This window comes from Amaranthus tricolor, chromosome 1, assembly GCF_026212465.1.
Source record: "Amaranthus tricolor cultivar Red isolate AtriRed21 chromosome 1, ASM2621246v1, whole genome shotgun sequence".
Lineage (NCBI taxonomy): Eukaryota > Viridiplantae > Streptophyta > Magnoliopsida > Caryophyllales > Amaranthaceae > Amaranthus > Amaranthus tricolor.
The window spans coordinates 399,428-422,520 of NC_080047.1; the positions used below are offsets into that span (position 1 = coordinate 399,428).

The window sequence follows — 23,093 nt, forward strand, 5'->3', positions numbered from 1 at the left end:
TTATTTGATTATAAAAGTAAGACAATAAAAGTTAAACTATTGAGTTGTAGTTTATTTTTGTTTGCATTAAAATATTATATTACTTAACATTACTTATTTTTACTAAATATAAAGTATTGGTTGATGCAAATACATTAGGCCTAAATCATTTATTGGACCGTTCATGATTACGTTGGAAAATTGGCCCATTTTCATGGAGCCTACCAAACTTCAACTCACAATATTCTTCTTGTTGCAAAGGAATTTCAAGACCCAAAACTAACCACTATAAAAACCCCTTACACCATGCAAATATAGAATCATCCCAAATCACAAAAAAATTTTTTTAAAAAAACAAAATCCATGAATTCCCGCAAAACCCTAGCAACGTTTTCATGCTTCATAGTCATAATAACAACTCTAGCCCTAACCACAATATGCCATGCACAAAATTGGGCACAAGACTATGTTGATGCCCATAATGCCGCTAGGGCAGAAGTGAACGTAGAAAACATACAATAGGAAGACCAAGTGGCCGCCTACGCCCAACAATACGCCGACCAACGAATCAAAAATTGTGCACTCCAACACTCTGGTGGTTCATACGGAGAGAATATCGCGGTTGGTGGGCGAGGTGATTTTAGTGGGACAGATGCAGTGCAATTATGGGTAAATGAAAAGGGTGATTATGACTATGATTCAAATAGTTGTGCAGGTGAACAATGTGGACATTATACTCAAGTTGTTTGGCATAACTGGATTCGTGTTGGATGTGCTAGTAGGGTTCAATGTAGTAGTGGTCAGTTTTTTGTGACTTGTAATTATGATCCTCCGGGCAATCATATCGGTGAGAGACCTTACTGATCGATGAGCACATGTTCAAAAATGAATGCAATGCCCTTTCTCTATTAAGCTAATTAATTACTACTACTTCGTTTCTTACTTTGTTGAAGGTATATATATCCCTAAAAATTATGTAATGTACGTCTTGTTGGCTGTTGCCAAACAAACAATTAAATAAAACAACGATCTATATATTTGCAACTATTAATGGTACAATCATAAGAGCACGCACTTATGAGTTATCAAACATGTAATTCTATGGTATGACGACTGAATTAGGGTATTTATATCGAAAGGGGATTATATCTCCTATAAGTGATTACTCCTCAATTCAATACCAGCAAAAAAATTAAAATTATAAATTATACGTATTTTGATGTTGTATACTTGTATATTGTATAGTCAACAATTTAATAAACTGATGACAAGAAAATCGATGTCAAAAACTAATATATGTACCAATGCAATATGGTGCTGAGAAAACGTTTTCAAGAGATATTATAATGTTGGCGTACAAGCGAAAAAAAGGCCTTTTCAAAGTTTGATAGCTTTTGCAACTTGAACAAGAACTGAGGTTTAATTGATTACGGAAGCTAATTAAGTCGTCGCTCCCATATTTAGAAGTAATATGTCATTTATAGCATCTTATGTTAATTATTTGTGCCTTCTATATTTTATGAAGATGAAGTTTAGGACAATATTATCAAAGCAGTCGAGAATTTCAGCTACTCAATTGATACCCATGATATTTGGTGACTTGTGATAAAATAATCTAGAAAAATATCGGATTTTAAAAATATTAAACATAAAAATATTTAAACTAAAAAATTAAAAAAATAAAAATATTTAAGGTATTATAATAGAAGTTTCTAGAAAAAGGTAATTAAAAAATAAAAATATCTAAGATATTATAATAGAATTTGTTAGAAAAAGTAAGACTTCATCACTATAAATACCGATTGATATAATCAATTTTTGGACAATGAAAAAGATAGTCATTTTACATATTTGCGCACCTTCCTCTCCAAATAAATCAATTCACTACTTTTCTATCTAAATTTTCCTACATTTGGTATCAGAGCGCAAATTAACCAAGACCTCCAAACACTCCAAAACACATTAACCAATTTTTTATACTCCACGATAAAATAAACCCCTAACTAAAAAAAAAAATAACCTCAACCATTAATTACCCCCAAGTTAATTGGGTTCCCACATTTAAGGGAGAAAAATATGAATAATGGGTCATGCAAATGAGGTTAATATTTATCTTCTAAGATTTATGGGAATTGGAATATTACAAGAAGTTTATGAAATAAAAATAAAACAAGATAAACAAAATAGGATAAGGGATAACTATGCTCTTTCCCTATTATATCGTAGAGTTGACGAGACAATACTTACAACGTTCATGCTTGCAAAACAGCTATGGAGGCTTGGAGGATCCTGGAGACAAAATACAGGGGCTCCGAAGAGGTAATTCTTTTTAAACTCCAATCTCTATGAAGAGAATTTGATAATTTACTAATGACAGAAAATAAAACAATACATTCATTCTTTGACCGAGTCACAAATATAGTTTATCAAATAAGATCAAATGGTGGTAAAATAGACGATTAAAATGTGATTCGAAAAATATTAAGGAGGATCTCACAAAAATATAACATTATTGCCACAACAATAGGAGAGATTAACAAAAAAAATTTATCTCAATTAATATCCCTGAACTAATGGGATCACTACTTGCACATGAAGATTAATTAAAAAGATTTAACAAAGAACTACTAGAACAAGCTTTTCAAGCTAAATTAAAATTTTATAATGGTGAAAATAAAAATGGTCATGGCAAAAATTATGAAAGAGGAGAAACATCATATAATCGTGGCAGGGGGAGAGGAAATTTGAAAAATCAAGGGAGTCGAGTAAAAAATCAAACTGCCCTCATTGTAAATTACGTAAGAAAACTAACCATAATACTAATGATTGCCGTTATAAATGTAAGAGGTGTAAAAAACACACTCACCTCGAAAAAGCTTGTTGGTCTCGAAAAAAGGAAAAAGAAAACTATTCCGAAAATAATAATCCGTAGAACACATATTTTACACTGGATTAAATGCACAAGAAAAAGTTTATGACATATGGTATATTGATAGTGGTTGTTTAAATCACATGACAATTGACGATAAAAATTATTTTGTCACTCTTGACGAAAATGTTAAAACACACATCACACTTGGCGACGGTAAAAAAGAAGATGTTGTCGGAAAAGGGTCATCATTAGTATAGGCCAAAATTAATTCATGAAGTTTTTTATGTTCCCGGACTTGCACAAAATCTATTAAGTATAGGCCAACTAATTAAAAAATGTGTTAAATTTGAGAACAACAAATGTCAAATTTATGATAAAAATAAGGGTCAGATAATAACAACTGTGCAAATGGTTCCCAACAAAATATTCCCATTAAAAATGCCATCATTAAAAATGCCATTTGAAGAAAAATTGACTTTAACCTCAATAAAATGATGAATCCATCTTATGACATTTAAGATTTGAGTATCTAAATTTTAATAATCTAAAACTATTAAAACAAAAAGAAATGGTAATTGGTCTACCATCAATACAAAATGAAAGAAAAATATGTGAGGGCTATATATATGGCAAGATGCATAGATTGTCATTTCCTACGGCATCTTAGAGGGCCAAGACTCCTCTAGAGCTTGTTCATGCAGATATTTGGGGTCCTACAAAAAATTCTTTTCTTAGCGGAAAAAGATATTTTTTGTTATTTGTAGATGACTACTCTCGCATGATTTAGGTATATTTCTTGGAGAAAAAATCATAAGTTTTTTCCCACTTCATGCAATTCAAAGCCCTCACAGAAAATCAAAGTGAGCATTCTCTTAAGATTCTTAGAACATATCGTGGTGGATAATTTACAAGCAACGAATTCAACAACTTTTGTAAGAAGCATGGAATTAAAAGAGAACTTACAGCAAGACACACACCTCAACAAAATGGTGTCATGGAAAGGAAAAACTGCACTATAGCAGAGATGGCACGTAGCATGATACAGGGTAAACATCTACCCAAAAGATACTGGGCCGAAACTATTCACACGATAGTATATATTCTCAACAGATCTCCCACAAAAGCAGTTAAGGATTTAACAGTATGCTTGGCACAAGAGAAAGCCAAGAGTAGAGTACCTCAAAGTGTTCAGGTGCGTAGCTTATGCCCATATCCCTAAGGAGAAACGGGAAAAGCTCGATAAGAAGGGAGAAAAATACACATTTATTGGATACAGTCAAGAAACAAAAGGATATTGCCTCTACAAGACCGAATCCAAAGAATTAATCATTTCAAGAGACGTAAATTTCGACGAAGCAGTTGAATGGATGTAGAAAGAAAAGAAATTGAAGCTCGTGAAGGAGATACTCTCCCAAGAGATCCAAGTGAAGAAGAAAGAGCATACCAAACAGCAAACCCATCATCTCCAAGTGCAAGCACACCTGAAAGTACAAGATTATTCCCAAGCTCAAAAAGCCAAACATCACGCTCAACTCCTCAACATCAAGAAGCCCGACAATCAACACGGGATCGGCAACCGCTATCATGGTTACAAGATTACCATTGTGACCAAGCAATGATGGCTGTCTTCTTTAGTGAGCCACAAACATATCAAGAAGCAGCACAAGAAGAAACATGGATTGAGGCAATGAACGAAAAAATTAAAATGATCAAGGCAGCACAAGACAAGGAAGTCATCGGACTCAAATAGGTCTACAAGGTGAAGCATAATGATGATGACTTCATCAACAAGTACAAAGCAAGGCTCGTTGCAAAAGGATATGCACAACAACCAGATATCGACTTCAACGAAACATATGCACCAGTTGTCCGCATGGAGACAATTAGAACAGTCCTAGCACTAGCAGCACAACATCAACTACCAGTCTTTCAGCTCGATGTTAAATCAGCATTTCTAAATGGAGAACTCGAAGAAGAAGTGTACGTCGAGCAACCGCAGGGATACGTCATGAAATGCCAAGAAGACAAAGTATACCGCCTTCGAAAAGCTCTCTATGGACTCAAATAAGCACCTTGAGCGTGGAACAACAATATCGATAATTATCTTCTCCAGCATGGTTTCATCAAGAGTCCGAGTGAACCTTCACTATACATCAAGACGCAAGGTAACAACTTTCTCATTTTATGCCTGTATGTGGATAATCTAATCTATACAGGCACACATCCAAAAATAATCAAAGAATTTAAAAAGGCTATGATGAAGGAGCACGAGATGATAGACCTTGGTACAATGAAATACTTTCTTGGCATACAAATCAAAGTATACAAATCACAAGAGAAGTATGCAGAAGACTTTCTTAAGAAATTCAACATGAGTAAGTGTAAACCGCTGGCTACACCAATGGCATTTAATGAGAATTTATCAAAGTACGATGGCAAAGCAAAAGTCGACGGAACAATGTATCCAAGCTTAGTCGGCTCTCTTATTTATCTCACACATACAAGACCAGATATAATCAACGTTGTCAGAATCGTATTCAGGTTCATGAGTGAACCGAGCAAGGATCATCTAACAGAAGAAAAGAGGATTTGTAGATACCTTAATGGAACGAAGAGCTATGGAATCATGTACAAGACTGAAAAAGATTTCAAGCTCACAGGATACACCGATAGCGACTGGGTTGGAAGCGAGGATGATAGAAAAAGCACAAGCGGGTACGTATTTCAGCTTGGAACTAAGGTGGTCTCATGGTCATCAAAAAAGCAAGCAACATTAGCTTTATCATCAGCAGAAGCAGAGTACATTGCAGCAACAAGTGCAGCATGTGAAGCAATCTGGCTCAGAAGGATATTGATCAATCTACAACATAAGCAAGAAACACCAACTACAATGTTCAGCGACAACATGTCAACAATACTACAATAGCAATGACGAAGAATCCAATGTTTCATAGCAGATCAAAACACATCGAGATACGACATCATTACATTCGTGAGTTGATAGACAAGAAAGAGATCGAACTACAATTCTGCAAGACGGGGGCGTAGCTCGCAGACATTTTCACAAAACTCATATCAACTAACAGATTTATCGAGTTCAGAAGACAAGTCAGGGTTCAAGATTTTTCAGACTAAGGGGAGTGTTAAAATATTCTAGAAAAATCTAGGATTTTAAAAATATTCAACATAAAAATATCTAAACTAAAAAATTTAAAAAAAATAAAAATATCTAAGATATTATAATAGAAGTTCCTAGAAAAAAGTAATTAAAAAAAAAAATCTAAGATATTATAATAGAATTTGCTAGAAAAAGTAAGACTGATTACTATAAATACTCATTGATGTAATCAATTTTTGGGCAATGAAAAAGATAGTCATTTTACATATTTGCTCACCTTCCTCTCCAAATAAATCAGTTCACTACTTTTCTATCTAAATTTTCCTACAACTTGAAGTAAGTCTGGAACATGAGAAGAAACAAGTGGAGTCATTAAAGAGTTATTGACAGCAACGGGCTTAGTCTTGATCGAGATTCTGTCATAGAACCAATTTAACCAAAAGCTTATGCTGATGGTTAAGATTGTAGGATATGTTATATTATTTACTCTAACACACCTTCTCGTACGAGAGCCCTTTGGGCTATAAGTGTAGATGCAACAAAGACCCTTCTTATACCTAGTGCGAAATATTCCACCTGAATTTCAAGGGTGGTCGAGATTCGAGCTAATGAAAACCCTTGTCTTGCAGGCTATGATAAGATTTTGGTTGAGTTGGTTCTTTGACAGACTAACATTAACCTCGGTTTAGCTTAGTATGCGGAAAAGTCAGAAATATTGGAGCTTGGAGTCTCGAGCAAGTTTGGTTGAGATTAAAGATTGTGGGACATATTGACTTTGGACATATAGATTGTTGAGTCTCGGGCGAGATTCAAAGAAGATTTGGTCGAGACTACCCTAGTCTCAGTCGAGATCTCTGGCGAGACTTAAAGAAAATTTAGTCAAGATCCTAGGTTTCTCGGTCGAGACTACCCTAATCTCAGTCGAGACTATGCACGACTACACGTATTCTGCTTAATCAATTAGCTAATGAATCTCTTTGTAATTGAAGATTAATATATAAATTCCCCATTTGATTAGGTTTAAGATAGAAGAAGAGGATTTCATCGAGAGCCATAAGATTTAGAGTTTGTGGTGAGAAGGGTAAAAAATTCCATGTATCATTTTTGTTTCTGATCTGTTTTACTTAGTGAAAAGTTTGTTCTCAGTGTTTTGTGGACGTAGCTATCTCATTGATAGTGAACTACGTCAATTAGTGTATTTTTTTATTGTTGTTGTTTGTTTTAATGTTTCTCGATTGTTTTTGGGCGAATGCTTCTACTGTTCGCACAACAAATACAATTTAAAGTTGAGACATCAACTTTTTGTTTCGAGTACATGATAGGCCGAGGAAAGAATGGAGTGCAATGAGAATTGAAATTAAAACTTAGATCCAAGAAGGTAGTGTTTATATGCTCCGGCTAAGGCAAAACTCAGTTCACCAAAGCTTGTACAACTCTTATTGTTCAAATATGAAGTCAAGTCATTTTAGGATGAAATTTTACAATTGCTCTATATATATGTGTTCTAGTAATAAAATAATTTTCCATTATAAAAAGTATTCTTTGGGTTAATGACACCAAAAAATTCAAGATATTTGTCTTAAACTCTGTAATTTTTCTTCCAAACCAAAAGTACTTATTATCTTGACTAAATGGCATAGAAAAAAATTCTAGGAATTTTATTGGATGTTTGGATATTTTAGCTAAAAATTCTAGGAATTTTATTGGATGTTTGGATATTTTAGCTAAAAATTCTAGGAATTTTATTGGATGTTTGGATATTTTCCAAATGCATGCCAAAACCTGTTTGAATTTTCTACCCCGAAATGATTTTCTTGCAAAGAATTTTCCAAGCATCCTTCCTATATAACACCTCTAATCTCATGCATATTTTCTTCACAAGTATTTCACAAACTTTCCATTATTTTATAAATAATCCAAAAAGAATGAGTTTTATACAAAAAAATATTGTATCATTTTCGTGTTTTATTTTTATAACCCTAGTTTTAGCGCAAATATGTTTTGCTCAAAATTCACCCCAAGACTATGTTAACGCCCATAATGCAGCAAGATCTGCGGTGGGCGTTGGAAACATACAATGGGATGAAGGAGTTGCGAACTATGCACGACAATACGCCAACCAAAGGATTGGTGATTGTGCCATGCGCCACTCCTCTGGGCCATACGGAGAGAACCTTGCTTCTGGCAGCGGTGCCTTTATGACAGGCACCGCTGCTGTGCAGATGTGGGTAAATGAGAAGGTCAATTATGACTACAATTCCAATACTTGTGCTCCTGGTAAGGTATGTGGGCATTATACTCAAGTGGTTTGGCGTGACTCTGTCCGTGTTGGATGTGCTAGGGTTCAATGTAACAATGGTTGGTATTTTGTTACTTGCAATTATGCACCACCGGGCAATGTTGTGGGACGGAGACCTTACTAAACTTCAAATAATGAATCTGCTATAATCTAAGAAAATTAGCTCATTAGAGCATATCAGATAACAGGATTAGTGAACTAATCTTGTATCCTTACTGTATTAAACATGCATGTAATTTAAACAAATGCTTTAAATAAAGTGTTTATCTACTCAATTAACATATTATATAAGATGAAGTGATCATCTATCTCTGTTCGTTAAAGTCATCCCGATTTATCATTTTTGGTCGCTTTATTTGTTGTTCTCCTAAAAAATCTTTTTATTTATATCACAACTTTTGGGCATAATTAATATTTTTTATTCTCATTTAAATATATTATTAATACTTATGGTCCCCACATATATTTCAGTGACTTTATTTTAATAGTTTTATATTGTTTATTGTTCTAACATATTTTCCACTAATTTTATTTCAATATTTTTTTTAATAATTATGATTCTCATATTATTTTCATTATTTTTTTTATATTTTTTGATGATTATGTTCCCACTTTTCTGTATTAAATTTATTCTTCAATAAAATAACATATTTCACGTTTAAATTTTTTTTTTGTGAATATTTCTTGTGGGAACAATTTTGAAGAATAAAAGGAGTATCTTTATTGTTTTTTTTTTCTTTTTATGTTGATGTTATTAGTTATTGATATGTATATCAAAAGTAAAACTTTAATGACCCGAACTCATAATTGTGTTTTTTGTCAAAAGTTTTATGGGTCTTCTCTATCATCATATCAACATATCGATTAATTTCTTTCAAAAAAAAAAAGAGATCGATTAATTACATATATTCATTAATTTATAATTGTTAAGACAAAAAAATCAAAAAAATTAGGTTAATAAAAGTATTTCTTCATTTGTAATTAATTGGTTATTGTTGGGATAGTTTATCCCACATCGACAAATTAAGATGGTGTACACATTTCATAGGCTATTGAGGACCTTCTTTCCATTGCCATATGGTTTCGGAATAGTATATATCTCTTTGGCTTATGAAGTGTGTGCACCTCGTATTCCTGTTATTGTGTTGACATTCACAATAAATCCAGATAGATCTAGAATAGTCATCAACTATCGTCAAAAAATAACGAGCTCCGCACGACAAAACATATCTATACGGGCCCCACAAATCACAATGTATGAATGTTGCTAAATATAATGATCACAATATTTTTAGCAAAATATTAAAAAAAAATCCATAATATAAGTAGTAGCCGAGTAACGATGATTCTAGCATGTTCTGTTAAGTAAAGTACAATTTTTTAAAAATAAAATTATAAATATAAGGTACTAAATTATATATACATCCCTAAAAGGTACAAAATAATTAAATAATTGATTTTAAGAAATTCAATTAATTAAACTTTTGCTTAATTCAATTACCACCATCATCTGACGACCGATCGACTGACTTCTTGCTCGTTGGATTACTTGTATACTTCTATAATCGAACTCGAATTAATTAAAACCAGTTGGTGTTGACATTTTTTCATTATTCTTTTCATTTGAGGGAGGAGGAGGTTAGTTACTTTAAACTAATCATATATACTTCTCAAATCGTATTCGATCTTAATTTGTGAAAATAATATAAAAGAAAAGTAATTATTAATAAAAATATTGTGAAAATAATATAAAAGAAAAGTAATTATTATAAAAATATGTCAATTTAATAAGATAGTATAGTATATTCAGATTACATGTATATTTTTATCTTTGATAATACGCTAGAAAATATCTCATATGTGATTCTACATTAAAAAATTCAAGAGGAATTGATTATTATATAAGGTTGGTGAACAACTGTTTTTATTATCAATTGGTACTAAAGCTTAAACTCTGTTTATGTGGGTTTTTTTAGTCATATTAATTGATCAAATAAGTTAAAAATATATCAACTATTAATTATTTGTCAAATACAATAACGCAGTTAATTGGATAAAGAATGTGATGACAAGTCATCTACATTCTACTGATCTTAACTATTGTTACAAATTTGGCTCCAAGAAGTGCTTATTATGGCTAAATTCAATGCAACAGATAACCAAGTTAGAATTCCAGAATTCTAATTGGAATATGGTGGCTGTTTTTTCCCTACAAATTAATGTTTCCTGCCTAACATTTACTATGAAATCTGAATTTTCTAAAAAATAATCCAATTAGCTTAGTAACTACTCAATTTTCTAAAAGTAATGGACAAATCATATCAGAACCCTTCTAAAGAGAATAAAGAAAAATGTGCTTATATTAAATCCCCAAATAAAGATATCAGACCCTTATAATACAAAAGGAGTAAAGAGTGATCGTACGAGAAAAATTACCTATTAAATTTTGATCCAATTCGATCGATTTGACCGTTTTTCTAAAATTGGGTGAATTTTTGAGTGTTACGTCAATGTAATTGAGTTGTCACTATTATTTTGTCAATTTTTATTATTGAGTACATTGATATTGCACAATCATGACTTGAAAAATTGTCTTTTATAATTTAAGGAAAAATTGACATGGTATATACTTTTAAGTATTTTATAGTGATTGAAGTAACATAATAATCCTCTATTCGGCACTAATGTTCCATTTGCTTTTTGAATATTATTCATCTCTTATTTTTAATTTATATTTTATTATTAATCTGTAAGTTAAAATATAGTCATGTGAGATTTGTCTTAATGCAAGGATTATTTATATCAATTTTCATAATTTTTAATAATGCACAATTAGAGATATTAAGGATTGAATAAGTGCATTAAATAGAGTGCATAAAGTAAATGAGACATTAATAGTGAATTGAAGGAAGTAATAAATCTATATCACTACAACAAAATTAACTTGTCGTGACATAAAATTTGGTGACATTGAAAAAAATGTTACTGATTTATATTTTTAGTGTAATAATTGTTGGTTTTTATTTTAAACTCTACTATAAACTGATTTAGTGACACTTTATTTGACCTTTAGTGACATATGTAATTATTACTACAGTCTATAGTGGCATATACTATGTCACGAAAAGCTTTAGTATAATTTTTTATTATAATGCTAAAGGCTCTAACAAATGTCCCTAAATTCATTATATATACCAATAAAAATTTAAGCATTGACATTTAAATTAAAATCACTAAATATATTGTACCATAAGTATCTTGTAGTGATAGCCCATTGGATCAAACCTGAGCCACCAACAATATTTGATAAGTATAAACTTCCATAAATTGGTAAAAATTTACAAATATTAAGAATCGAGGAAGTATACAATAAATTGCATTTTGGAAATGAAAAAAACATAAAAAAGCAAGTGGCTTACACTGAATAGAGTAGTCAATTGCTTGATATGTGGTTTGCAGTTTTTATCCTTTTCTATGCAAATTGGTTCATTGTTTCTTGTGCGCATCGGTTATTAACGGTTTTGATTCAACTGATCGTATAAAACTTAGAGCCAATTTTGAAAGAGTATAAAATAATTAAAGCGTTAATCAACATAACACTAATTATATTTACACTAATTTATTTAAGCAATTAGTTGAACGTACCATTTTATCATCTTTACGCCATTTCCCTTTTCACTCAAAGCCCATATAAACATTACTAATAATAGCAACGTACATTTCTAGGTTAACTCTAGATAATGTCAATTTAATTAATCATTATTTTACTCAATAATCCAACATTAATCGCAAAGTTTTCAACTATAAATACTTTATATAATCTCATGCATTCATAATTCATACCAAAAAGTAATTTCATTACCTATACACGATCAAATCAAAAAATGGATATGATGTTAAAAAACCTTGCAATATTTACATGCTTAATTGTCGTAACCCTAGCAATTTCCCAATTGTGCCATGCACAAAATTCGGCACAAGATTATGTTAACGCCCACAACACTGCTAGGAGTGCGGTGGGCGTTGGAAACATACAATGGAATGAGACGGTGGCGGCCTACGCCCTGCAATACGCCAATCAGAGAAAGGCCGATTGTGCGATGCAACATTCGAGTGGGCCTTACGGAGAAAATCTTGCGGCAGGTAGCGGCTCTTTCATGACGGGCACTTATGCAGTACAAATGTGGGTGAATGAGAAGGTGTATTATGATTATAATACTAATACTTGTGCTGCTAATAAGGTATGTGGGCATTATACACAGGTGGTTTGGCGTGACTCGGTTCGTGTTGGATGTGCTAGGGTTCAATGTAACAATGGTTGGTATTTTGTTACTTGCAATTATGATACGCCAGGTAATTATATCGGACAGAAACCGTACTAATTATCTGGGTAGGTTTCCAATTTCCAAAAAAATTTATTATATAAATCATGGGATGTATATATATATATATATATATATATATATATATATATATATATATATATATATATATATATATATATATATATATATATATATATATATATATATATATATATATATATATATATATATATATATATATATATATTTATATTATGGAATAAAATCTTGGTTACACAAGGCTTAGATCGAGTACTGACAAATAAATTAAGAATATAGTATAATTATTGTATTTTGCTTTCATTTATTTCAGGAAATTTGTAGGGCTATTATCTCCTTAATTAGGGACACAAAAACCCTACTATATATTATAATATATGTATGTTATCTCTTTTATCAGATACTCTATTTGTTTTCTTTTCAAATGTCTATTCATCATTCATTTTTAATTTGTTTTTTATTTTTAATTCACATTTAAAACATAGTTAAATGCGATTTTATTTAATTTGTCTCAATAAAATAATTTACGTTTATTATTTGATAATTTTTAGTTATATACAATTATTTTTTTTGGACAAACTAAAATTTTTATTCCAAAATGAAACAATTTACCAACACCAACAGGCAAAGCCTAAAAGACAAAGTAAAAAGAAATGCTCAAAAAGAAAGGCCAGCACCATTCAAAGTGTTGAGGATATAGGCTAGAAATCCTACACTTGACGTCGCTGTTCACAGATTTCATCAAAACACTTGGTAGAACCAACTGAAAATTCCAAACACAATCATTACGAGCTTTCCAAATTTGATAAATGAGACTGCATAAAGAAGTGGTAATCACCTTCTTTTCAAACTTGGACACTTTTCATTGTGTAGACACCATGAACCCAACTTACCCATAGAGATTCATGCAAACAACTGATGTGCCAGATAACTTTACCAACAACAGCCAAATTCCATAATTCAAGATTCTGAATACGAAGACCTCTGTCTTTTTTAGGCCTACATAAAGAATCCAAACTAACATTACCAGGCCTAGTATCTTGACTATCATAGTGCCTGAGAAAAGCCCTATAAATCATATTCACCGCTTTTATCACTTTTTTAGAAAGAATAAAGATCTGACACCAATACGAAGTAATATTCATGAGAACAGAATTAACTAGTTGCGAACTCAAAATTTTTGCAATGAAAGGTTTCAAAAGTAATTGTTAAATATCATTATTGCATAATCAAATAATAATAAGTATAACATCATTAATGTTAACATTTTTTTAAAGTTCAATTCATTTCATATCATATGAATTGGAATAATCACATATTTTCTCTGTTTTTTAGTTGCACCTGTGTTGACTTTGACACTATTCAATATTCATCAATAAAATGACTTGCTTATTTTGTTAATCAATAAGTTAAAACATAGTCATATAAGATCGTGTTTGAATCATCTCGATTTGATGTTTATTTATTTTTATTTTATTTTCCATATATAATATTTTAATTTACTTAATTAGAGATATTAAGAATTAGACGTGCATCGGGTATGTTGGGTGAATAATTAAATGGTGCAAGTAAAAAAAAAGCTCTCCGGGGTCTTTCATTGACACATTTTTTTAATATTCCTCGATCATAAGAATATAAGGTAGCCATGACAGCCTAATACATCGTCCGGTGCTACACCAACCAGGAGCAGATGCAGCTTTGTTTAATGTTGTCATAGCATTTAATAGTTATATATCTAAATATGTTAATAAATACTTATTAAATTGGTTAAAATATTAGTGTGTGACAATATTATACTAGCTAGCTAGGTTCAAACCTTATTATCAATATTATTTTTAAAAGAATATATAACACACTGACATTATTTGATTTTATATTGAATCCGCCTTGACATACACCAACTAATAGCACTAGTAAGGACGTTCTCCAATGTAATTACCAGGAGGATAATAGTTACAAGTAACAAAAGCTCCACCATTTTGACATAAAACTCTAGCACACCCTAAACGCTTTGAATCTCTCCATACTATTTGTGTGTAATGACCACATTGTTCCCCATTTGTGCATGAATTTGTACCATAATCATAGCTTAATTTTTCATTAATCCATAATTCCACCCCATCAACACCACTTAATGGCCCATAAGATGCATAACCTTCTGCCAGATTTTCACCATAGTTGTCTGCGTTTGAGTGCACCAATTTGCAGTCAGCCGCTCTTTCTTTGGCGTATTTCTGCGCATAAGCTGCGATTCTCTCATCCCATGTTAAGGGTGGCACACCGACTGCGGCTCGAGCTGCGTTGTGTGCGGCAAGGTAGTCCTTAGCGCTGTTTTGTGCGACGGATAATTGAACAAAAAATAGGGTTGTAGTTTGTAGTATTACTATGCTTAGTAAGGTTTTCATTGTGAGGAAATACTTTTTTTTGGCTTAGTGCTTTTAATAAGTGATTTTTGAGGTATGATTTTATGAATAAATGTTGGTTTGGTTTCATGCATTTATAGATAAAGAGATCAGAAAGGTATTGCTATTGATGCCTATTGGAGAAGCTATATAATTGTCGTCATGACATTGATCTCAATTAACTTTCTAATCACTCAATTTATATTATTAGATGTATGCACTAATTAAGAATGTTGACCTTAGACTGCATTGTGAGCGAGTTAATTGTGACAATCACAAAATCTATTATTCTAATGCTATTAAGTTGCATCTCCTTGAACAATTAGCTATGTAATATTACCCTCTAATAACAAAGAGTTTATTACCAATTATTGATCCTTGATTATCACTACAAATAAATAACAAAAACGCGACGATATTGCAAGCTTTGCCATTTAGTCGCAAAAATGGAAAAAAAGTAAGCCGGGAGACGGACCCACCGATTTGGGATCATTATATATAATTGATGATCATTATTAGTGGATCCTATAAAGAGGTTTGGGATGTCATAATTCTACTAACACAAAAAAAAAAATGAAATTTTTAAGGAAATGATCCTAAAAAGATTAAAAATAAAATGAGATATCCTGTCAAACAAATTAACAGTTGTACTAATAGTAATAGAATATAAAAGTCAAATATACTGATAATTAACATTTAAATGTAAAGTAGATATTTGGGCTCTTTTATATTTATAATTATAGATTTATTTATGATTATAATTAATAAACATCATAAACAACTTAAACTTAACATACAACTGATATAGTAAACTGTTTTATATACGAATAAACGATCGTTAATCAGACACGAAAAAGAATTATAAAAATTTGGGAGATGGACAAAATAGGAGAAATAGATGCATAAAATATAAAATATTGATTATATAAGAATGATATTGGATCTTATGAGAAGCAAGATTAAGTCAATGAAAACTCACATGCACAACAGGATTAGTGTTTTAACTTTCATTGAAAAATATCACTTTCTTGTTACTTAAACTAGCACGCCTTCTTGTTTGAGAAATTCATTTTATCTCGAGGCTATAATTTTATAGTGATAAAATATTTCTAAATACAATTAATTAAGCATATGAATACATAATAGCCTTTGATACAAAATATATGAGCAATTATATTATATGAGGCTGTCTCATAATAAGAAATGTTCAAAATAACTCTTTTAAACAATATAATTAAAGTGAATTCTTAATAAGTGTCAATTTAACTTCTAATTGACGTGTTAAATAATAAACAATTAAAACTCAATATTTTAAATACGAAAATAAATATTTTAATTAATTTGGTTGTGCTATTTGAATCAATTAAAGACAATATCACAATGAAACTATTTCAAATGAGAATTTGTGAAAATCTATAAACTCCAACAAAATTTATATTCTTAAAATTGTTATTTTTAATATTTTTTTGCCCATATGTGGGAACCTTGGTTTCATCAATCAGCTGGTCTTGGACGAGAGAGCCTCATAATGAGATCGTCGATTTGAGTCGGCCAAATTCACACGTGTAACAACTTGGGTATTTTTTTCATTTTTTTGGGGCAATTTTCAATTTTGATATTAAGGATATCAATTTTGACCTTAAAGGTACCAATTTTCAAAATTAAAACTTTTAAGGTTAAAATTGATAAATGCCCAGAAAGTTAAAATATTATTATACGCGCAAATTAGATCGGCCCAAATTGACAATCTCAGATCCTCTCGTCTAAATTTTTGTGTTCATCAATTGGTTGGGGCCGGGTTGCCTCTCAAATTTTCTTCAATTGATCAAAATTTGTGCGGCCCTCTTAAAATATGTTCCAATCACTTGATTTTACGTTAAATGGTGTCTCCGTAAAATTATTTAAGCCGAAAAGGACATTATATTAAAAATTAGATTAAAAATTAAAGGTCACAACTAGGGATTTAGAACATGCATATGATAGGCCAACAATTTAAGCAACGTAATTAGCAAAATAATTATCATCACTAATCATATTTCTTGCCCCCTCATATGTGGGTCACAAGCTAGAAGCAATTAGATAAGCCAACAAGCAAGCTAATGACTAAATGATGCTAAGTTGTACCGTTCATGTAATAATAATATTGCATACTTCATTTTTTTTTTTTTGTTCACTTTAAGTTTTTACAATTTAGAAAACAGAAATTTAAATTTGATTTTTAAAGTATATATTAAAGACAAAATATATTTATGTGAGAATTTGTTAGACTCATCTTGATGCAAAGAATTTTAAGGCATATATAATTTTTAGAATTTTTATAATGCGTACATAGATATCGAGGCTCAAAATTTGCTTTGAAATGCGTAAAAAAAAATAAAGTGGACAAACAAAAAGATACAGAGATAATATAATATTGGAGTGTAAAATTAAATGAATCAATATGAAATGTTAGTTTAACGCTCGTCTACATTAAAACTTCTTCACCATTCATTCTATATTTTACCTTCCTAAACCTAATTTTAGTAAATCTAGAAATTCACAAATCATCCAATCAAAATAACCACACCTTTTTCTACCTTACTCAACCTAATATTAGTTTACAATCAAATTTCACAACCAAAATCCTATATTCAATTCCCATCACCAATTTCACAAATTACACCTTCTATATATACTCCTAAACCCCATTCCTTTATTCCTCACCTTTGACCCTCGTTTCAATTTTCAGTAATTCTCAGCGTAAAAAAATAAATACAAACCTAAAACAATGGCTATCACCAAACTTTCCATAGCCATTGTTTTGGTAAGTGTTTTTACACTGACCCAAATTTGTAGGGCAAGAATCCAATCTGATTGGACACTTAAATACTTAACACCCCACAATATTGCCCGTGCCACCGTAAATCAGCCCCCATTGGTATGGAACAATACACTTGCAACTTTTGCAAGATCATATGCTAAGAAAAGGGCTGTTGATTGTAAATTGCAACATTCTATGAACCCGTTTTATGGTGAGAATATAGCAATGAGTCCAGGACTTTTAACTGTACCTCATGCAATTGAATTCTGGATTAGTGAAAAGGCTTTTTATGATTATGTATCTAATACTTGCAACGATATGTGTGGACATTATACACAAATTATTTGGCATAGTACCACAAGTATTGGGTGTGCAACAGAAAAATGTCTAAATGGGGGTACTTTTGTTACTTGTAATTACTATCCTCCTGGAAATGTTATTGGGGAAAAGCCTATTTGAATTTAGAATTTTTCAATTCATTATTTACAACTATATGTATTAATAAATAGAGGAAACGAGAAGTGTTTTGTTGTATAGTATTATTAACAACTATTAATCAAAATTTGAATTAAACTGTGAATTGATGAGTCATTTTTTTTTTTGAAAATAAAGCAACATATCATAAAAGTAGATAAAGACAGTTAAGGTACATCAAAGGAGAAACAAGAGGTTTCATTCTCCTTAAGCATAGGGAAGGAGGAGAGGCTACAGGAGCAAATAAGGAGTCAAAAGTTACATCATATCAAAAGACTAGGTGCCTAAAGTTAAAGATGATAACATCGTTAATACAAGACGGAGAGACTGGGAGTCTAAAGAGCCTAAACTTGTACGGGATTTCAGTTCGAGCTTGGTAGGAGAGACAGTCAGCGATGTGGACTTCCCGCCTTGGGACATGACGGACTTCCTTCTTCTAGTTCTAGCTTGGGAGATCCTTGCAAAAGGTACCAAGTGAAGAATATATGTCCTTGATTGGAACACAAACTGTTAAGCTTTCCACGGTTACTTTCGAATTCGAGGCAATAGTAAACTCAGTCCAAGAGAGGAGTTCTGCAACCATAAAGCCAGTAATAATAGCTAGAAGTTTAGCCATGTTAGCGTCAAGAGCACTAGCAAATAGGGCAAAAGAGGAATGCCAAGAATTTGGTTGGGGGAAACAGATAACACCGATGGTGCAAAGATAAGAGGAAGGTTGGAAGAAGCATCTACTAGGATAAGGTTATCTTGGGGGGAGCAGGGTAAAGGGAGATAGAGAGGTTTGAGGTAGGATGACCCAAACAAGGTTTAGAGAAAAAGAAGTTGAGAGCACTTGATTTTGTGAGGCTGAAGGAGAGGGAGGTTGAAGGGCTGGGTTTTGGAGAAAACTCGGTTATTTCGATTGGTCCATAGTGTCCAAAGAACAAAGCTAAACCAAGTTGGCCAAGGAATAGAGTTATAAGAGGAAAGAGAATTGAGGTTGACAGAAAGCCAGGATAGGAGGTCTAAGGTGAAGAAATTATTAGGTAAGACTGAGAAGCATAGGAGCCAGAATTCCTTTGCTACAAAGGGGTCTCTAAGGCAGCGGATAGCAGTTTCAGCAGGAGGACAGGAATGGCAGTTTGAATTGTGCAGAATGGAACGGTGGTAGAGGGTGCATCTTGTAGGAAGAGCATCCTATGCAAGTTGCCAAAGAAATATATATATTTTGGGTGGGCATTTGGTTTTCCATAAGAGGTTCCACGTGAAGATTGGAGGAGGGGGGTGATTGGATTGATGGAGAAAGGAGTAAAGCTCTCGGGAGTTAAAAAACTTCCCTTTAGAAAGGTTACAGACCATCAGGTCAGAGCCTGATTTGCTAATGAAAATAGCAGAGATATGATTAAGAAGCCAGTCTGGAAGGGAGTAGGACATACAAGCTTAGTTCCACTAGTTGTTTGATAAGAGGTCCTTAAGGGAGAGGTCGAGGTCGAGGTCTTGTGCACGAAGAGGACCAACAAGAATGGATCTTAGAGAGCCAATCTGAGTCTAATTATCAAACCACAGAGAGAGGTTAGAGGATGAGCTTATATTCCATGTAGCTATTTGTTCAAAGGGGCCCCAATTTTTCCTATATTTTGCCAGGTATGAGAGTCACGGTTAAAAGGGCGAAAAGAGGAATCTTTCCTTTGATATTTAGCTCGAAAGAAGGAGGAAGCAAGAGTACCCTCAAAATGGAGCTTCCAACAGAGTTTAAGTTATGCAATTTGATTGGCCAATTCATTTTGGCAAATACCCAGACCCCAAGGGCTTTAGGAGCTGTGATCTGCTTCCAAGCAATCAAATGGGCTTTTCTATGAGAAGAGTCATTGGATCCCCAGAAAAAGTTTTGGATGATTTGATTAATCTTAAGGCTCAGGGCTTTAGGGAGTCTATTACATGAGGAAGTGTATGTTGGGATGGAATTGACGATAAAGTTTATAAGAACTAGGCGCCGTTCTTTAAAAAGGAGTTTGGATTTCCAAGAGGCCAGTCTATTAGAAATTTTTCGGGTGATATCATGGAGAGTGGCTAGGGAAGGCCGCTTATCGAGGAGAGGGAATCCCATGTAAGAACCAAGACATACAGAGATTGGAATAGAGAGGAGATCGAAAATGGCTTGTTGGGTAGTACTAGGGGGATTTTTTAAGAAGCAGAGAGTGCATTTCTAAGGGTTAGCAGACAACCCTGACTCAGAACTAAATTCCTGGAAAACTTCTTTAACAAATAAGATTGTGTTAATGTCTGCTACTCCAAAGAGAAGAAGGTCGTCTGTGAACATGAGATGGGAAATAGAAGCTTTATTGCCTTTAAGGGAAAAGGGTTTCCACTGCCCCCATTCTACAACAAGCTCGATCTTCCTAGATAGAGCTTCCATGCAGAGGATGAACAAGTAGAGGGATATTAGGTCAGCTTGCCGGATCCCTCTTGAAGGGGAAAAAGGAGCAGTAGGAAACCCATTAATGAGAACAGAGATAGTAGAGGATGAAACACAACTCATAATAAGCTTACAAGATAACTCATCAAATCCATGGTGGAGGAGAGAGTCTCTAATAAAGCTCCATTCAATGCTATCATAGGCTTTTTTGAGGTCAATTTTCAAGGCAAGATAGTTGACATTAGTCCCCTTTCCAAGCAAGAAGCTATTTTGGAAGGGAGAGATAAGGGAATGAAGGGAAGGACGAATCCTTGCTACCAGGATCTTTGAGATGATCTTATAAACCGAGTTGCAGAGGCTGATAGGGCGGAATTGGTTTGGAGAGGAAGGAAGATTAGTTTTAGGGATAAGAGCCAGATATGTGTAGTTAATCTCCGGGTTGATTTCGTCCGGGTTGAGATGATCTTGCTACAAGGGATTGTTCGATGGTTGTCCAATGTTTGTGGTAAAACAGATAGTGATACCCATCAAGACTAGGGGATTTAAGAGCTGGAAGGGAAAAGGCTGCTTTTTTTTATTTCAGTCAAAGAGGGGATGGATGAAATAGAGATAACTAGGGAAAGGGAGGGAGAGTGGGAAGAGAGGGGGGCGGAGGTTTGTTGGGAAGTGAAGAGGGAACAAAAGAAGGATTGGAAGATGTTAGCTATTTGATTAGGATCAAAGGTGAGCACTCGTTGTGGGTCATGGATGGAGTCCATCCTATTCCTTTTTCTTCTAATAAGAACAGATTGGTGAAAGAAGGTGGTATTGTTGTCACCCCCTTGAAGCAAGGAATCCCTAGCTCTAGTTCTCCAGAACTCTTCCTCTTTGAGGAGGATAGAGTCCAGGTCAGAATGAATATATTTGAAATGGCTCCAGAGGTTACTAAAGTTTGGGTGGGATTCTACGGTCTTTTCAATGCCTGAAATTATTTTCGTAAGAAGGGATTTTTCCATAAAGATGTTACCAAAGGAAGATTCATCCCAGGAACCAATTTGTTGAGACAAACTTTTGAGGTTCACAAGAAAGGTATAAGAGTTAGAGGACCAAGCATTATTTACAAGAGACTTGAAGGATGATTTAAGGTACCACATAGGCTCAAGTTTAAAGGTCTTATTCGGGAGAAGAACCCAAGGAGGGTTAAGCTGGAGAGCAGTTCTCCTCATATTGGACCAAGTAAACCTAAGGCCATTACAACCCAAGTCCGAAAGATTACAGTCATCCCAAAAGTCTTTAAAAGCCTCCATTTTTCTAATAGAGTGTTGGTTCTCACCGAGTTTTTCAGAAGAACAAGCAATTTGGTTAAAATCTCCAAGCATATACTAAAAGCAATAGTCCTAAGCTCATGCCATTGTAAAGATTTCTCCTCAAAGCAAGTACTAGCATAGATGGAAAAAATATAAACACTAGTGTTGGAGGATAATATCTGAAGAATGCCATTAATAGCATGGAGATCCTTAGAGACAGGTGTGAATAAAACTCTTGAGCTATCTCAAATAAGCAGAATTCCACAAAGCATGAAGTTCCGCCAACACAAAATTTGAAAAGGGTAGGGCTTCCATAATTTTTTCAGTTTTAGTAGCAGAGCATCGGGTTTCGGAAAGGCAAATAACAACAGGGTTATGAGACGAGATCAGGTGAAGGATGTTTTCCCGGAAACTAGGACGCGCAATGCCTTTAGCATTCCACGCCAGAATAGAGATAGGGTTAGAGCTATTGGTGATCATGGTCCGCTCCCAAAGCACATGGGGAGGAACTCGGGCTGCTAAAGGCATCTCCTTGTTCAAAATGAGGCTGAAAAATGTGTCGGTTACCTGCTGAATCTTTAAAGAGCACACAGGTAGGCAATTTTTCTCGCAGGTTGAGACAACTGAGATGTGAAGCTGGTGTGATTCCTTGTCAGAGATCAGATGGAGGAGAGCATTTGAATGACCTACTATGTTCAAGGTTGTATATGGAGATGTCAACCTCAAGAGATCTCTGAATGAACTCAAAATCGAAGCTGGATCCACTAAGAATAAAAGGTCTTTTTGAACAATTTCTTTTTGATTTGAAGGCATATTTAGAAGCCATTTTGCCCACCCGTCCCCAAGAATGGATTGAAGCCGTGTAAATCATCTACATTGGGGAGATGAGCATCCTTTTTCTCGGTGTTCGGATGACTTCCTTCTAGAACATTTTAATATGGTCTATCATAAACGAAAACAAAGAATTACAAATCTTTGACCTTATCAAAAGCACAAATATAACTAAATTTAGATCATTACTAATTTAAAGCTTATCCTATCTAAATTCATCTTTTCAATTCAAAAAAAAAAATCTAAATTTATCTTTCACATTAAAAGTTGATT

The 23,093-nt window shown here is 33.2% G+C and overlaps 6 protein-coding genes and 1 pseudogene across 6 annotated transcripts; 5 read left to right on the forward strand and 2 right to left on the reverse strand.

Annotated features, from left to right (window-relative positions):
• The first annotated feature begins 342 nt into the window (after positions 1 to 342).
• On the forward strand, positions 343 to 843 carry LOC130813205 (pathogenesis-related protein 1C-like; annotated as a pseudogene).
• A 4,265-nt stretch (positions 844 to 5,108) lies between these two features.
• Positions 5,109 to 6,837, forward strand: LOC130825671 (uncharacterized mitochondrial protein AtMg00810-like). The gene is made up of 3 exons (XM_057691013.1): positions 5,109 to 5,566; positions 6,558 to 6,624; positions 6,757 to 6,837. Exons 1-3 carry the CDS (start codon positions 5,109 to 5,111, stop codon positions 6,835 to 6,837), a joined length of 606 nt encoding a protein of 201 aa, XP_057546996.1.
• A 1,057-nt stretch (positions 6,838 to 7,894) lies between these two features.
• On the forward strand, positions 7,895 to 8,591 carry LOC130813212 (pathogenesis-related protein PR-1 type-like). The gene has a single exon (XM_057678991.1). It carries the CDS (start codon positions 7,895 to 7,897, stop codon positions 8,390 to 8,392), a length of 498 nt encoding a protein of 165 aa, XP_057534974.1. The 3' UTR covers positions 8,393 to 8,591.
• A 355-nt stretch (positions 8,592 to 8,946) lies between these two features.
• LOC130813223 (pathogenesis-related protein 1A-like) lies at positions 8,947 to 12,696 on the forward strand. The gene has a single exon (XM_057679004.1). It carries the CDS (start codon positions 12,153 to 12,155, stop codon positions 12,648 to 12,650), a length of 498 nt encoding a protein of 165 aa, XP_057534987.1. The 5' UTR covers positions 8,947 to 12,152; the 3' UTR covers positions 12,651 to 12,696.
• A 1,846-nt stretch (positions 12,697 to 14,542) lies between these two features.
• On the reverse strand, positions 14,543 to 15,037 carry LOC130825679 (pathogenesis-related protein PR-1 type-like). Its single transcript, XM_057691025.1, has one exon. The coding sequence runs from the start codon at positions 15,035 to 15,037 to the stop codon at positions 14,543 to 14,545; it is 495 nt and encodes a 164-aa protein (XP_057547008.1).
• A 2,712-nt stretch (positions 15,038 to 17,749) lies between these two features.
• LOC130822865 (pathogenesis-related protein 1-like) lies at positions 17,750 to 18,431 on the forward strand. The gene has a single exon (XM_057687690.1). The coding sequence runs from the start codon at positions 17,802 to 17,804 to the stop codon at positions 18,291 to 18,293; it is 492 nt and encodes a 163-aa protein (XP_057543673.1). The 5' UTR covers positions 17,750 to 17,801; the 3' UTR covers positions 18,294 to 18,431.
• A 2,062-nt stretch (positions 18,432 to 20,493) lies between these two features.
• Positions 20,494 to 21,989, reverse strand: LOC130825783 (uncharacterized). Its single transcript, XM_057691192.1, has 2 exons — positions 21,435 to 21,989; positions 20,494 to 21,171 (listed from the first exon to the last, which is right to left on the reverse strand). The coding sequence occupies exons 1-2, from the start codon at positions 21,987 to 21,989 to the stop codon at positions 20,494 to 20,496; spliced, it is 1,233 nt and encodes a 410-aa protein (XP_057547175.1).
• Positions 21,990 to 23,093: the final 1,104 nt, after the last annotated feature.